Below are 14577 nucleotides of genomic sequence, written 5' to 3' on the forward strand. Positions count from 1 at the left end.
TTTGCTATTATCCAGTTAATTTCATTGTTTACATTATTTACCCAATTGTTGACATCATGTAAACAATTGTTATTCCAGATTTTTATACAATTGTGAACCGTTCTAAGTAATTATATTGAAAATTTTAATTTTTACACAAATTTTTAATTGTTGACATCATGTAAACAATTAAATTTAAACTCTTCAGTACTAATGCTCAACATTTTATAGTCTAATATTGGTATTATCCAGCTAATTTCATTGTTTACATTAGTTACCCAATTGTCGTCATCATGTAAACAATTGATTTTAATTAATATTATACAATTTGACATAGTTCCAATTCATTTTCTGACAAATTTTAACTTTTTACACACATTTTTAATTGTTGACATCATGTAAACAATTAATATTAAGCACTTTTAGCACTAATAACTAATATTTCATAGTGTTTTATTTGTTTATAGACAGTTAATTCCATTGCTTACATTATTTAAACAATTGTCGACATTGTGTAAATAATTAATTTTAAACATTTACAAAAAAAAACTAATAATTGACAGTGTAAATTTGCTTATTTCCAGCAAATTTCATCGTTTCTACTATTTATACAATTCTTAACGATTTATTTTTATAATTTTTTAAAAAGTTATCAACAATTTAAGTTTTATTTCTTAAATTATAACTCCAAATCATCTGGCAATTCCAAAGAGATCACAACAATATTAATGTTTAGAATAATAATAGAGAGAGAGAGAGATAGAGAACAGGTTTGTTTACAAACTATTGTATGCAAAAGCAACAATAACAAAAAAGTACCCATACAAATATTAATTATGTGTAAATAGCAATCATATATACTTAAAAAAGCCACACTATTTTGTTCAATTTAAACATTTAACAAATAGATTAATAATTCAGTTAACGTCAGTGATTAGAACAGAAAACATTCAAAGTGAAAAACATAGATAAACAACTAAGAAACCAGCAAACAGTGAAATACACCAAGAATTAAAATCAAATCACAAAAGCTTTTTCTTTATATAATAAAAACAAGCAAAAAAACAATATGACAACTCAGTCCTGGTGCGGCAGAGGTTTCAAACCTCGAGTCTTTCCCCAACACAAACCCACCGTGTGCTACAACAAACCAGCCGCCGCACAAGTTTCTCATAGTCAATACGATGACTTGCGCTATCAGGCTATAACAGGTGAGGTGATCGAGACCTTGATTGTGCCCAAACGTCAAGCAAAAACCTGGACTATGCAAAAGGATGATTTGTGTCGTGTTACAGTAAGTGAGGGTTCTCAAGTGGGCGATATGAATTTTTGGAATTTGGACAACACCAAAGAACATTTCTATTCGGGTAAAACACGTCAATTGCACAGCACCCATTTAAAGGTGTACGATCGTTTGTGGAGTTGTTTACCCTATCTGAGGCCTATGGCCACCTTTGTTTATGATTCGTTGGCCAAGTATGGCATAGATGAGGATGGTGGCTCGCTGCATGATGTAGTGGGCACTAGATGTGATGATTATACGTACAAATTGATAACGGGCAAGAATCGTGTGGGCAGTTGTCATAGTTCGTTGGTTAAGGCTGTGACTGAGGAGCGCGGTTTGACGGAGGAGGATGTTCATGATGTGTGGAATATTTTCATGTGTACGGGATTTACCAGGGTGAGTTAAAGCTGAAAATCTTAAAAATAAATTTTACTTTATTTGATTTTAAGAACTTTAGCACTAATAATAAACACTTTATAGTATAATATTTGCCTTTATCCAGCTAATTTCATTGTTTACATTATTTACCCAATTGTTGACATCATGTAAACAATTTTTATTCTATATTTTTATACAATAGTGAACAGATCTAATGAATTTTATGCAAAATTTAAATTTTTTACACAAATTTTTAATTGTTGACATCATGTAAACAATTGATTTTATGCACTTTCTATACAAATTACTAACATTTTACAGTGTTTTATTTGCCTATATCCATTTAATTTCATTATTTACATTATTTACCAAATTGTTGACATCATGTAAACAATTGTTATTCTACATTTTTATACAATTGTGAATATTTCTAAGTAATTTTACGCAAAATTTAAATTTTTTTACACAAATTTTTAATTGTTGACATCATGTAAACAATTAATTTTAAGCACTTTCTATACAAATTACTAACATTTTATAGTACAATATTAGCTTTTATCCAGCTAATTTCATTGTTTACATTATTTACCCAATTGTTGACATCATGTAAACAATTGTTATTCCAGATTTTTATACAATAGTGAACAGATCTAATAAATTTTATGCAAAATTTAAATTTTTTACACAAATTTTTAATTGTTGACATCATGTAAACAATTGATTTTAAGCACTTTAGTACAAATTACTAACATTTTACAGTGTTTTATTTGCCTATATCCATTTAATTTCATTGTTTACATTATTTACCCAATTGTTGACATCATGTAAACAATTGTTATTCCAGATTTTTATACAATTGTGAATATTTCTAAGTAAATTTATGCAAAATTTATATTTTTTACACAAATTTTTAATAGTTGACATCATGTAAATAATTGATTTTAAGCACTATAGTATAAATTACTAACATTTTACAGTGTTTTATTTGCCTTATTCATTTAATTTCCTTGTTTACATTATTTACCCAATTGTTGACATCATGTAAACAATTTTTTTCTACATTTTTATGCAATTGTGTACGGATCTAAGTAATTTAATGCAAAATTAAAATTTTTTACACAAATTTTTTATTGTTGACATCATGTAAACAATATATTTTAAGCACTTTAGCACTAATACTCAACATTTTATAGTCTAATATTTGACTTTATCCAGCTAATTTCATTGTTTACATTATTTACCCAAATGTTGACATCATGTAAACAATTGTTATTCCAGATTTTTATGCAATTGTGAACCGTTCTAAGTATTTTTATTGAAAATTTTAATTTTTTACACAAATTTTTAATTGTTGACATCATGTAAACAATTTATTTTAAGCACTTTAGTACAAATTACTAACATTTTACAGTGTTATATTTGCTTTTATCCAGCTAATTTCATTGTTTACATTATTTACTCAATTGTTGACATCATGTAAACAATTGTTATTCTACATTATTATACAATTGTGAACCGTCCTAAGTAATTATATTCAAAATTTAAATTTTTATACACAAATTTTTAATTGTTGACATCATGTAAACAATTGATTTTAAGCCCTTTATCACAAATTACTAACATTTTACAGTCTAATATTTGTTTTTATTCAGCTAATTTCATTGTTTACATTATTTACTCAATTGTTGACATCATGTAAACAATTATTAATCCTCATTTTTATACAATTGTGAACCGTTCTAAGTATTTTTATTCAAAATTTAAATTTTTTACACAAATTTTTAATTGTTGACATCATGTAAACACTACATTTTAAGCACTTAAGTACAAATTACTAACATTTTACAGTGTTATATTTACTTTTATTCAGCTAATTTTATTGTTTATATTATTTACCCAATTGTTGACATCATGTAAACAATTGTTATTCTACATTATTATACAATTGTGAACATTTCTAAGTAATTTTACGCAAAATTTAAATTTTTTACACCAAATTTTAATTGTTGACATCATGTAAACAATTACATTTAAGCACTAATATTCAACATTTTATAGTCTAATATTTGCTTATATCCATTTAATTTCATTGTTTACATTATTTACCCAATTGTTGACATCATGTAAACAATTGTTATTCTACATTTTTATGCAATTGTGAACCGTTGTAAGTAAATTTATGCAAAATTTAAATTTTTAGACAAATTTTTAATTGTCGACATCATGTAAACAATTGATTTTAAGCCCTTTATTACAAATTACTAACATTTTACAGTATAATATTTGTTTTTATTCAGCTAATTTCATTGTTTACATCATTTACTCAATTGTTGACATCATGTCAACAATTGGTATTCCATATTTTTATACAATTGTGATTAGTTTTAAGTAATTTTATGCAAAATTAAAATTTTTACTCAGATTTTTAATTGTTGACATCATGTAAAAATTTTCTTTATTCACAGGACACCCAACAATATTTCTGCAAACCCAGTCCCGCTCAAAAAGGCGACTACATTGAATTCATAGCCGAAATGAATTTATTAGTAGCCTTAAGTGCCTGTCCCCAAGGAGATGTTTCTATACCCGTGGGTCAAGAGGTGCCCGATGACAAGTGTCATCCTTTGCAAGTGGAAGTTTTTCGCCAAAAATAAAATGCTAATTTAATAATAAAAAAAATTACTAAAAATAAAAAATAAAATAAAAAAAATAATCTTCGACCGTGACAGGACTCGAACCTGCAATCTTCGGATTCGAAGTCCGACGCCTTATCCATTAGGCCACACGGTCCTTGTGCTGGTATTTAACTTGCTGGCAATATAACACATTATTTGAGGTCCTTTTACAAAGGACTTTAGCAAAATACAAAATAAGGGTGGTTATTTGGTTGTTTAAACAATTTCCATATAAATAAGTAGTAGTATGAGTTTGAAAAAGGTGTTAAAAATGAAATTAACTAGTAAAGTATACATTAGTTAAAGCATGTAAAATATTACTTTTTTAAACAACTGTGTAATAAGGATATTTTTGAAAATATTAGTTTTTTTTTAATAACAATTTTAAGGAATATAAAATACCGCATAATTTTGAGAAAAATTTGTTGTTATACAATTTTAGTAAGGATAGAATTCAAAATATCCAAATAGTTCTTTTCAAACAGTTGTGTAGTATAAAATAAGTCCCTGAATTTGTTTCAAAAGAACGGTAATTCCTCAATAAGGGTTGTTGAATTAGATAAGTGCTGATAAATGCTGGTAACATTGCTATCTAATACTCATCTGGCAACTTTATCTTTTCTCTTCTCTTTTGTTTTTGTACAATAAAATCGCTATGGCATCACTTTTTTACACCTGAACAGTATTCAGCGGTTCAGTCTGCAATTTCACTCCGCGATGTTGAAGTTTTGTATCCATTTATATTTGGATAAAGAAAAATATATTCATATTTTATAGCAATATGTAGGAAATTATTTCTACTTTTTAACAAGAAATTTTTATTCTGAAAATTTTACATCAATGAATCGTTTATTTCAAAAACCAGTCAAGCAACGAAATATCAAAAATTGAGTTATTGGGCGGTTACTGTTTTCTAAAGGTAAATACATTGTTTAATGCTGAAAAAATAATTAAATACTGAACAGACCGCCCCCCCTATTATGGGGAAGCAAAGCCGAGAAATCAGTGTTTAGTGCAGAAAGAAGTCAAGTGACAGCGCTTGGCCCTAATCTATTTTTTTGTTTTTTCATAAATGATGTAGATCTCAAAAAATGTTAAAAAACTCTAAACCACTACTTGGTTGGAGTTTTATTGGAATATTTTACAATGGCCTACAACGGAATCAGAATGTACTGTAGAACGAGTGTATGATTCTTGAGTAGCTTCCAATGATTTTGTAAAGCTCTTGTTGAGTTTTACAACAATCTTCATGGAGTAATGCTTTCAATTCTTGGTCTTCAAACTTTTTTTGGCTAACCTGGGCGATCTTTGTCTTCCGTGGCAAAATAAAAGAAGTAAAGCAAAACTTCCCGCATATCATGCTTTATTGGCACAAAATTATTGACATTTTCGAAGCAAAAAAATGTTGTTGTTTACACTATAATGTTCAATAACTAAGTGAGAATAAATGACAGATATGTACCCTTCAAAATGACATATTAAGTTATTAACAAGTAAGAGTGCTATATTCGGCTGTGCCGAATCTTATATACCCTTCACCAAATTATACTTCAAAATAAAAATTTTAAATATTTTTACGTAAACAAAATTTATTTTTTTTCCAGTTGTTTTTTTTCATTTTTTGTAAAAAAAATTTCTAATTTTTATTTTAAATTTTTTTTAATTTTTTTTTTTTTAATTAAAATTTTTTTTTTAAATTTAAAATTTTTTTTTTTGTTTTTTAAATTTTTTTTTTGGTGAAAAAAAATTCGGGTTCAAAATTTTTTTCCGATTTTGACCCATTGTAGGTCCAACTTACTATGGTCTTATATACGTCGTTGCAAATGTCTTTGAAATATCTATCATTAGATATCCATATTGTCTATGTTAAGGTCTTAGTAATCCAGATATAGGTAAAAAATAGGTCAAAAATCGAGGTTGTCCTGGTTTTTTCCTCATATCTCAGCCATTTGTGGACCGATTTTGCTGATTTTAAATAGCAAACTTCTCGAAAGCATGTCTGACAGAATTATTGAAGATTTGGATCCCGAAGATATGTATCTGGGGTCTTTAGAAAATTGATTTCAACAGACAGACGGACATGGCTTAATCGACTCCGCTATCTATAAGGATCCAGAATATATATACTTTATAGGATCGGAAATGAAAAATGTAGAAATTACAAACGGAATGACAAACTTATATATACCCTTCTCAGGAAGGTGAAGGGTATAAAAATAAAAACCGCTTTCAAAAGATACGCCATCTTTGTAAATGCCGAATTTTTAAGTTATATTGAGTGTATACACTATACAATTTGTATCTCAACCACTTTTATATCCTTTTATTCTGAATATTTTACATCAATCGTAGATGCGTTTATTTTGAAATCTTAACATCAAAAGTTTAACATTTTATTCTGAAATTTTTACCTCATTCGTAGATTATCTTATTCAAAAAATTTTACATCAAACATAAATCTCTTTATTCTGAAAATTTTACATCAAACCTAGACCCGTTTAATCTCATAATTTTACATTAATCGTAGATGTTTTTATTCTGAAAATATAACATAAAACGTAGATCCTTTTATTTTGAAAATTGTACATCAAACGTAGATGTTTTTATTCTAAATATTTTACACTAAACGTAGATCCATTTAATGTTATTATTTTACATTGATCGTAGATCCATATAATCCTAGTATTTTACATCAATCGTAGATCTTTTTATTCTGAATATTTTACATTAAACGTAGATCCTTTTATTTTGAATATTTTACATCAATCGTAGATGCTTTTATTCTGAAATTTTTAGCTCAATCGTAGATCCTTTTATTCATAAAATTTTATATCAATCGAAGATCCTTTTATTCTTAAAATTTTACATCAAATGTGCTATTGTTTTACATCAATCATAGATCCTTTTTCAATTTTCAAATTATCGCATCAATTGTTGATTCTTTTATTCTGAAAATTTTATTTCAATCGTAGATATTTTTATCGTTTATACTTTTTTGATATTTTTACTTTAATCGTTTAAAATTTCATGATGAAAATTAAAAAAAAAAGAAATATGTATAAAAAAAAAATTAATCTTCGACCGTGACAGGACTCGAACCTGCAATCTTCGGATTCGAAGTCCGACGCCTTATCCATTAGGCCACACGGTCCTTGTGCTTGTAATTCACTAGCTGACAATTTGTACATATGTATAACATATTATTTGAGGTCCTTTACCAAGGACTTTAAACAAGCAACAAAATATACAAGTTACACAAAATAAGGGTGGTTGTTTTTGTAGGTTAAACAATTTTCATAAGAGTATATTAAATATATGGTTTTATTTGTAAAATTTTACATCAGTGGTACATAATTTAATAAAGAACATTTTAATCAATTATGTACATCTCATTTTATTTGTAAAATTTTTATAAAGTTATTTATTTAAAAAAATAATCTAAAAAAAATCTCTAATCTCATCCATCCTATTTGATTCTTAAAGTAAAGTTTACTTTTATCAAATACAAATTTAAAATCAAAATATTTTTATTATTTCATAATTCATAGATTTTTTCCACTGTTATTAATAAAAACAAGTAAGAGAGCTATATTCGGCTGTGCCGAATCTTATATACCCTTCACTAAATTATACTTTAAAATAAATTTTTTTAAATATTTTTAGGTAAACAAAATTTTTTTTTTAAATTGTTTTTCAAATTTTTTTAAAAAATTTTTTTTTTTTTTGAAATTTTTTTTAAAAATTTTTAAAAAAATTTTTTTTTAATTTTTTTTTTTTTTAGTTTTTTATATTTATTTTTTTTGGAAAAAAATGTATGACAAAAAATTTTTTTTTTTTAAAAAAAAATTCGGGTTAAAAAATATTTTTCCCGATTTTGACCTGTTGTAGGTTCAACTTACCATAGCCTTATCTACATCGTTGCAATGGACTTTGAAGTATCTATCATTAGATATCCATATTGTCTATATTAATGACTTAGTAATCCAGATATAAGTCAAAAATTGGTCAAAAATCGAGGTTGTCCCGGTTTTTTGTTCATATCTCCGTTATTTATGGACCGATTTTGCTGATTATAAATAGCAAACTTCTCGAAAGCATGTCTGACAGAATTATTGAAGATTTGGATCCCGAAGATATCTGGGGTCATCAGAAAATTGATTTCAACAGACAGACAGACGGACATGGCTTAATCGACTCCGCTATCTATAAGGATCCAGAATATATATACTTTATAGGGTCGGAAATGAAAATGAAGAAATTACAAACGGAATGACAAACTTATACATACATATATACCCTTCTCACAAAGGTGAAGGGTATAAAAAATAAGCCAGACTATTTTTTTCATACATAAAACACGTTAAATTAAAAAAATATTTAAAAAAAAACTTACAAAACCAACAAATTCCTTTTAAATACCTCAACAGTAACAAATAGCTAAACTTAGCAACCCTTTATATGGCAATAAACACAATATGGCCGGCCACTCTTTAGTTCATGCTGACGTTTATTTTCCTCATAGTGACGTTTATTGTTTGGGAGGTGCCACGCCCACTATTTTAGTCCGCCCATTCTTGTCCTAAATATTAATATGGATGGTAGAGAGATTATATCTCTTATTGTATCCCATATATTCGATTTTTTTTTAAACAATCAACATATGGGAGGTGCCACGCCCACTTTGGCTACTACTCCCATTTTGACTCAAATATTTATACAAACGGTGGAATTGCTCAAGCAAAATTTATGGACATTAGATATTATAGTTTCCTAAATATTAGATTTTAAAAATTAACTTTGTATGGGAGGTAACACGCCCACCTAAAATTTCAAAACAAAACGTAGCCTATAGCTCCTTCCAGACATACAGTACTACAGAAATGACTGGCACATAAAAATAGTAAAATGCTGCATACATAAAGACAGCAGCCGATATTATTAATACTACCCCATTAATACATTCCCACGACAGCCGGTTCTACGCACCGGAATGAACCGAGTTCACTCGGCCAAGGGCTGTCAACTCAGCAACAACTGCTGCTACAACAACAACATTAATACTGCCGCAAAGGCCACAAGATCCAACCGTAAAACTAATTCTCGTAATGTCTCAAACTTTTCATCGGTTTTTTTGCTCTCAATCGATCGTATACACCGACACTCAAATTATACGCCGGTCGTATGAAAAAGCGCCGTGCAAGACCCAAAGGATCCAGACAAAATACTATAAAACGGAAAAGAATACATATTAATTATGTGGCACGCCGGTTTAAACACCACCACCAGTAATCATACAAAGTAGAAACAATACTGCAATTGCGGTACGCATTTGCAATGTGATTATGTGAGTTCTGAAGTTCTTATCATCACTTGGTCAGTATGCCGGGCGCATTATCGAGAATTGCACGTTGTTCTTGTAGTTAAAGGTGCAAACGGAATTCCTCAGCTATATAGATCCAAAAATTAGCTGGGAATTGCTTTTATTAATGAACCTTCAACATCATTGGATCATCATCTGTGCATTATGTATTGTTGTATACAACAAAACAAATGAAAAACATTAGTAACTAACATAAACTTACCATTATTAGATAAAGCTTTCAAATCAAAAAAAAACCAATTTGTTTATCAACAACTTTTGATAAGAAACAAGGCGAATTCATACAAGGTGGTATCAGTTCTTCAAAAACAGCAATTGGTCTTAACAAATGTCAAAAATGAAAAATTAAACAAATATGTAAATATCTACATATTCTAAGCTTATTAACAAAATATTTATTGTTTACATAAATAAGTAAAGCCCTCACTGTTCAATTATCTACACTATATTAAGTCTAAATACTTATTTGTTAAACTTTTCATTTTGGTTTTTTAACATTTGTTAAGACCAAGGTGCATTTAATAAGGTGACATCGGCAGCACAGCTGATTATAGAAATAGCACGCACAAATGTCAAACTACATATATAAAAAATATTCGCCCGTACGTCCGTATGTCAAACTCTATATATAAAAAATAAGTGAATTCGCCTGTATTTATTTCAATTCGCCACTGCTGTCACCTTGTTAAATACGCCTTGGTTAAGACCAATCGTTGTTTTTGTAGAACTGACACCACATTGTATGAATTCGCCTTCCTACTATCAAAAAACAAAATAATAATGTATTGCCAGATCTGTACACTTTATTATCAGTATGATGACAGTACATTTTATACACTCCGGCCACTCTGCGGAAGACATCAATATGAATAAACACACGCACTGTACATTTCTTATGGGGAATAGTTGGCTCATGACCCCCCAAATTTAGCTCGTAAAAACTTAATATAAAAAAAAGTTTTGCTGATGTCAGCCGCAACGGCGTTGCCACTTGTAAATGTTGTATGTCCACTTGTTTAGCCAAGACACACACACTGTTTTAAGCAAATCACACAAACAATTTTGACAGTTCGTATTCGGCCAGCCACATATTTACTGGGGAAAAACAACAACAAAATTTGACAACGTCAACGTTTCATTTCTCTTTTCATTTTTCTAATCATACACTTTTGCTGCTGGTGATTTCTTTCCTAATTTTTTTTTGTAAAGTTATTACCACCGAAACGAAACCTATTTTAATTTTTTCATTCTTTAACGAAAATTACGACAAAAACCTAAATATTTATTTAAAAATAAATTAAAAAACCAGTGCAATGTTAAATTTATGAACAAATAGCAAAATATTTTTAAAAGTTATAATAAAAAACCTAAAATATATTAATAAAATAAAAAGAAAAAAAGTGTAAAAAAAAAATAGAAATGGCATCTCGTGGAGGTCCCATGGTATCAGGGACAGATGGCAACGATTTCGAGTATAGGCAACGGGTAGCTGCACCACATCAAATTAGGTTAATATGCATTTTGTTTTATAAAAATATAAAAATTCTATTTAAATTATTTTGTTAGAAATTGTTATAAATTTCATTTAAATGGTTATGTGTGTTTTTTTTTTCTTTGCTTCCAACTTTGGTGTTTTGCATAATTGTTGTGTCTGTTCTTAGACGAAAAGTAATTTTCATTCATCACTCACTCACACACATTTTCCATTGAAACAATAATAATATTTCTTTTTTTTTTGAGCAAAGAGGATGAGGCATTTGTTTTGTGTTAGGGCTCCACCACTTTTTGGGTATTTTCTTTATTGTATTCTAATATTTGTTGTGTCTTTTTTTCTAATATATTGTTGCTACTGCCAGTTATTCTGCTGCTGCTACATCTGCCTGTCTGTCTGATTTTATGTTGCTTTTTTGATCACTTGCCAAGTTTTGTTTACATTTGTTTTTATGTAGTTGTTGTTGTTGTTCTTTTTTAACTTTTGCATACTTTTTCTACTGCTTCCCTCTACCCCTTTTTTTAATGTGTTTGTTGTTTTTATTTTATTACTGTTGTATCCTCTTTACTCAGGGGGTGTGAGTGAGAGTGTTTTTATTGTTTTGACATTTTATTGCAGTTTTTTCTTTGTTTTGTTTTTGTGGGAGCTGTGTTTTTTATGTTTGTTTTTCTTTTTTTTTTGGCAACTGTTTTGTATATTGACCTGATGGTTGGATTTATTAATGTTTTTTTTTTAGATTTTAGAGTTTAAAAAACATGTAAATATTTGTTAGAATGTTGTATAGGATTGAGGTTTAAGCAAAATTTATTGCAATTGTGTTAAAAAGTTCAGTTAACCAAAGTATTTTGTAATTTTATTTTGTTGACAAGATTTAGGAGGCAGCCTAAAAATGTACTTTAAGTGCTTTGAGGTAAAGAAGACCACTTTCCAGATAAAATACGAGTCTATATAATCACAAAATTGTAGATCAATCGTGAATTCACTACTGCTGTGAAAATTTTACATTTTTTATATTGAAAATTTTACATCAGTCCAGACTCAAAATTTTACTTTAATCGTGGATCTTTTTTTAGTGAAAATTTTACGCCAATCGATCTTTTTATATTGAAAATTTTACATAAATTTTTTTGTAAGGAAAATTTTACATCAATCGTCAACCTTTTTATACTGAAAATTTAACAACATTCGTACAACTTTTGTACAGAATATTTTACATCAAACATGGATGTTTTTAAACTGAAAATATTACATCAATCATGGATCCTTCGTGGATCTTATTATACAGAAATGTTTACATCAATAGTAGATCTCTTTATACAGACGGTTTTACATCAATCGTGGATCTTTCAATACTGAAAATTTTACATCTATCCTGGATCTTCAAATATTGAAAATTTTACATCAATCGTGGATCTTTAAATATTGAAAATTTTAAATCAATCGTGGATCTTTAAATATTGAAAATTTTACATCAATCGTGGATCATTAAATATTGAAAATTTTACATCAATCGTGGATCTTTAAATATTGAAAATTTTAGATCAATCGTGGATCTTTAAATATTCAAAATTTTACATCAATCGTGGATCTTTAAATATTGAAAATTTTAGATCAATCGTGGATCTTTAAATATTGAAAATTTTACATCAATCGTGGATCTTTAAATACTGAAAATTTTACTTCAATCATGGATCTTTAATTACTGAAAATTTTACATCAATCGAGGATCTGTAAATACTGAAAATTTTACATCAATCATGGATCTTCAAAAACTGAAAATTTTACATCAATCGTGGATCTTTAATTATTGAAAATTGTTCATCAATCGTGGACCTTTTTATACTAAAAATTACTCATCAATCATGGATCTTTTTATACTCAAATTATATTTTAAATATAGATCATAATTTACTTTAATCTTACTTCTTTTTATACTAGAAAAATTCGTCTTAATTTAACAAAAGAAAAAAATCCCTTATTTTCTTTACAGTTTGTTAAATAAATCACGACTGAAATACTGCATTTTCTTTCATGCACTGCTATTTTTTGTAATGTTAGCCAAGCTAACCTCGGACATATTGGATCGTTTGGATATATTTGTGCTGGAAATTGAGGAATTGGAAGTGCCCGCTCCATTATGGTGGGAATACATATGGCTGGCCTCATTGTTGACCTCATTTTTGGGCCTGTCAGCGGCCAAAAGTAATAAAATACGTGAAATGCAAAAATATATGATTGCATTGGGTTTGTTTGCTGTCATGCCTTTGATGTACTGTTTCATCTATTATTTTGCCGATGTATGGGAGTATTTGACGTTGGATGATAAATCGGAATTGGATGAGACTGGCATATTTTTGTGGAGGGTGAGTGATATTAATAATGTTCTATACAAAAGTTAAAATTTAATTTTTTTGTTTTATTTACAGGGTCTTCCTTATGGTTTGTTATGGTATGCTTTCTGTTTTGTGGGTTTCCAAATACATGGCTTTACTTTGTATTTCTCCTATAACTTGGTTAAAGCCTGGAAGGCACGCACTGCCGCTAGGAAATATCAATAAATTTATAATTTATTTATGTTTTTTTTTTCTCTTACGTTTAACTTTTCGGGGTTTCTTTTTTTTATATATATATAAAAACTATATATGGTCATTTAAATACTCTTGTTAAATATTGAAAAAAAAGAAAGAAGATTAAGCTAAAAGTTATTATCATTAGGAAAATGATAAATACTTTATATATAATGAAACTACACCATTTCCTATAGTAGTTTTTTAATGAAATGTTTTTTTTTGTCTGTTTAATTCTATTGGCGTTCAGATTATTTGGTTTTTAAATACAATACAAAGCAATAAAATGTTTAGAATTGTTTCGAATTTTGATATAAATGTGTAACTATTTTAATAAAAACTTTTTAAATTCATTTAATTTTTGGTTTTAATTTTTTTTGTTTTTAAGTAAAATAAGTCTTATAACTAACTCTGAATATCTTTTGTACATCAATAACAGCTTTATATGCAGAGTGATAAAGTGGTTTCTAAATCATTAGTTCCAAATACTAGATTAAAATACCTACATAAATCATAGCTACATTTGTAATTCATCTATTGTTTTCGTGAAATTTTAATAGGATCTCTTTAGTTGATTTGAGGTTTAATTTTCTATTTAAAATCTTTAAAATAATCAAAACTTTAATTATTTTTAAAAAAAGTTTATTTAGACTGGAAATATTAACATGGAAATATAAGTTAAGTTATTTTCTTGGATTTGAGAAGAACGCAAACAGTTTCCTTTATTTTTTTTAATGAAACTGAAGACATTTTCAATTTATAAAGAATTTTATTCAATTTGAGGTTAAATTTTAATTTTAAGGCTGTATATTGAGGGAAAT

At 27.9% G+C, this 14577-nt stretch overlaps 2 protein-coding genes and 2 non-coding genes across 5 annotated transcripts in view; 2 read left to right on the plus strand and 2 right to left on the minus strand.

Moving 5' to 3' along the window:
• Nucleotides 1–13815, plus strand: part of jagn (jagunal) — a 137484-nt gene extending 123669 nt beyond the window's left edge. For both annotated transcript variants that reach the window (XM_065499169.1, XM_065499170.1), the window contains exons 2-4: nt 11115–11205; nt 13180–13552; nt 13616–13815. In XM_065499169.1, coding sequence (XP_065355241.1) covers nt 11117–11205; nt 13180–13552; nt 13616–13747 — 594 coding nt within the window. In that variant the 5' untranslated portion in view covers nt 11115–11116 and the 3' untranslated portion in view covers nt 13748–13815. The remainder of the gene's footprint in view (nt 1–11114; nt 11206–13179; nt 13553–13615) is intronic.
• On the plus strand, nt 916–4575 carry LOC135964269 (uncharacterized). The gene is made up of 2 exons (XM_065516456.1): nt 916–1660; nt 4108–4575. The coding sequence occupies exons 1-2, from the start codon at nt 1049–1051 to the stop codon at nt 4294–4296; spliced, it is 801 nt and encodes a 266-aa protein (XP_065372528.1). The 5' UTR covers nt 916–1048; the 3' UTR covers nt 4297–4575.
• TRNAR-UCG (transfer RNA arginine (anticodon UCG)) lies at nt 4360–4432 on the minus strand. Its single transcript has one exon. It is a non-coding gene; the product is annotated as a tRNA-Arg (tRNA).
• On the minus strand, nt 7396–7468 carry TRNAR-UCG (transfer RNA arginine (anticodon UCG)). Its single transcript has one exon. It is a non-coding gene; the product is annotated as a tRNA-Arg (tRNA).
• Nucleotides 13816–14577: the final 762 nt, after the last annotated feature.

This window comes from Calliphora vicina, chromosome 1 (genome assembly GCF_958450345.1).
Source record: "Calliphora vicina chromosome 1, idCalVici1.1, whole genome shotgun sequence".
Lineage (NCBI taxonomy): Eukaryota > Metazoa > Arthropoda > Insecta > Diptera > Calliphoridae > Calliphora > Calliphora vicina.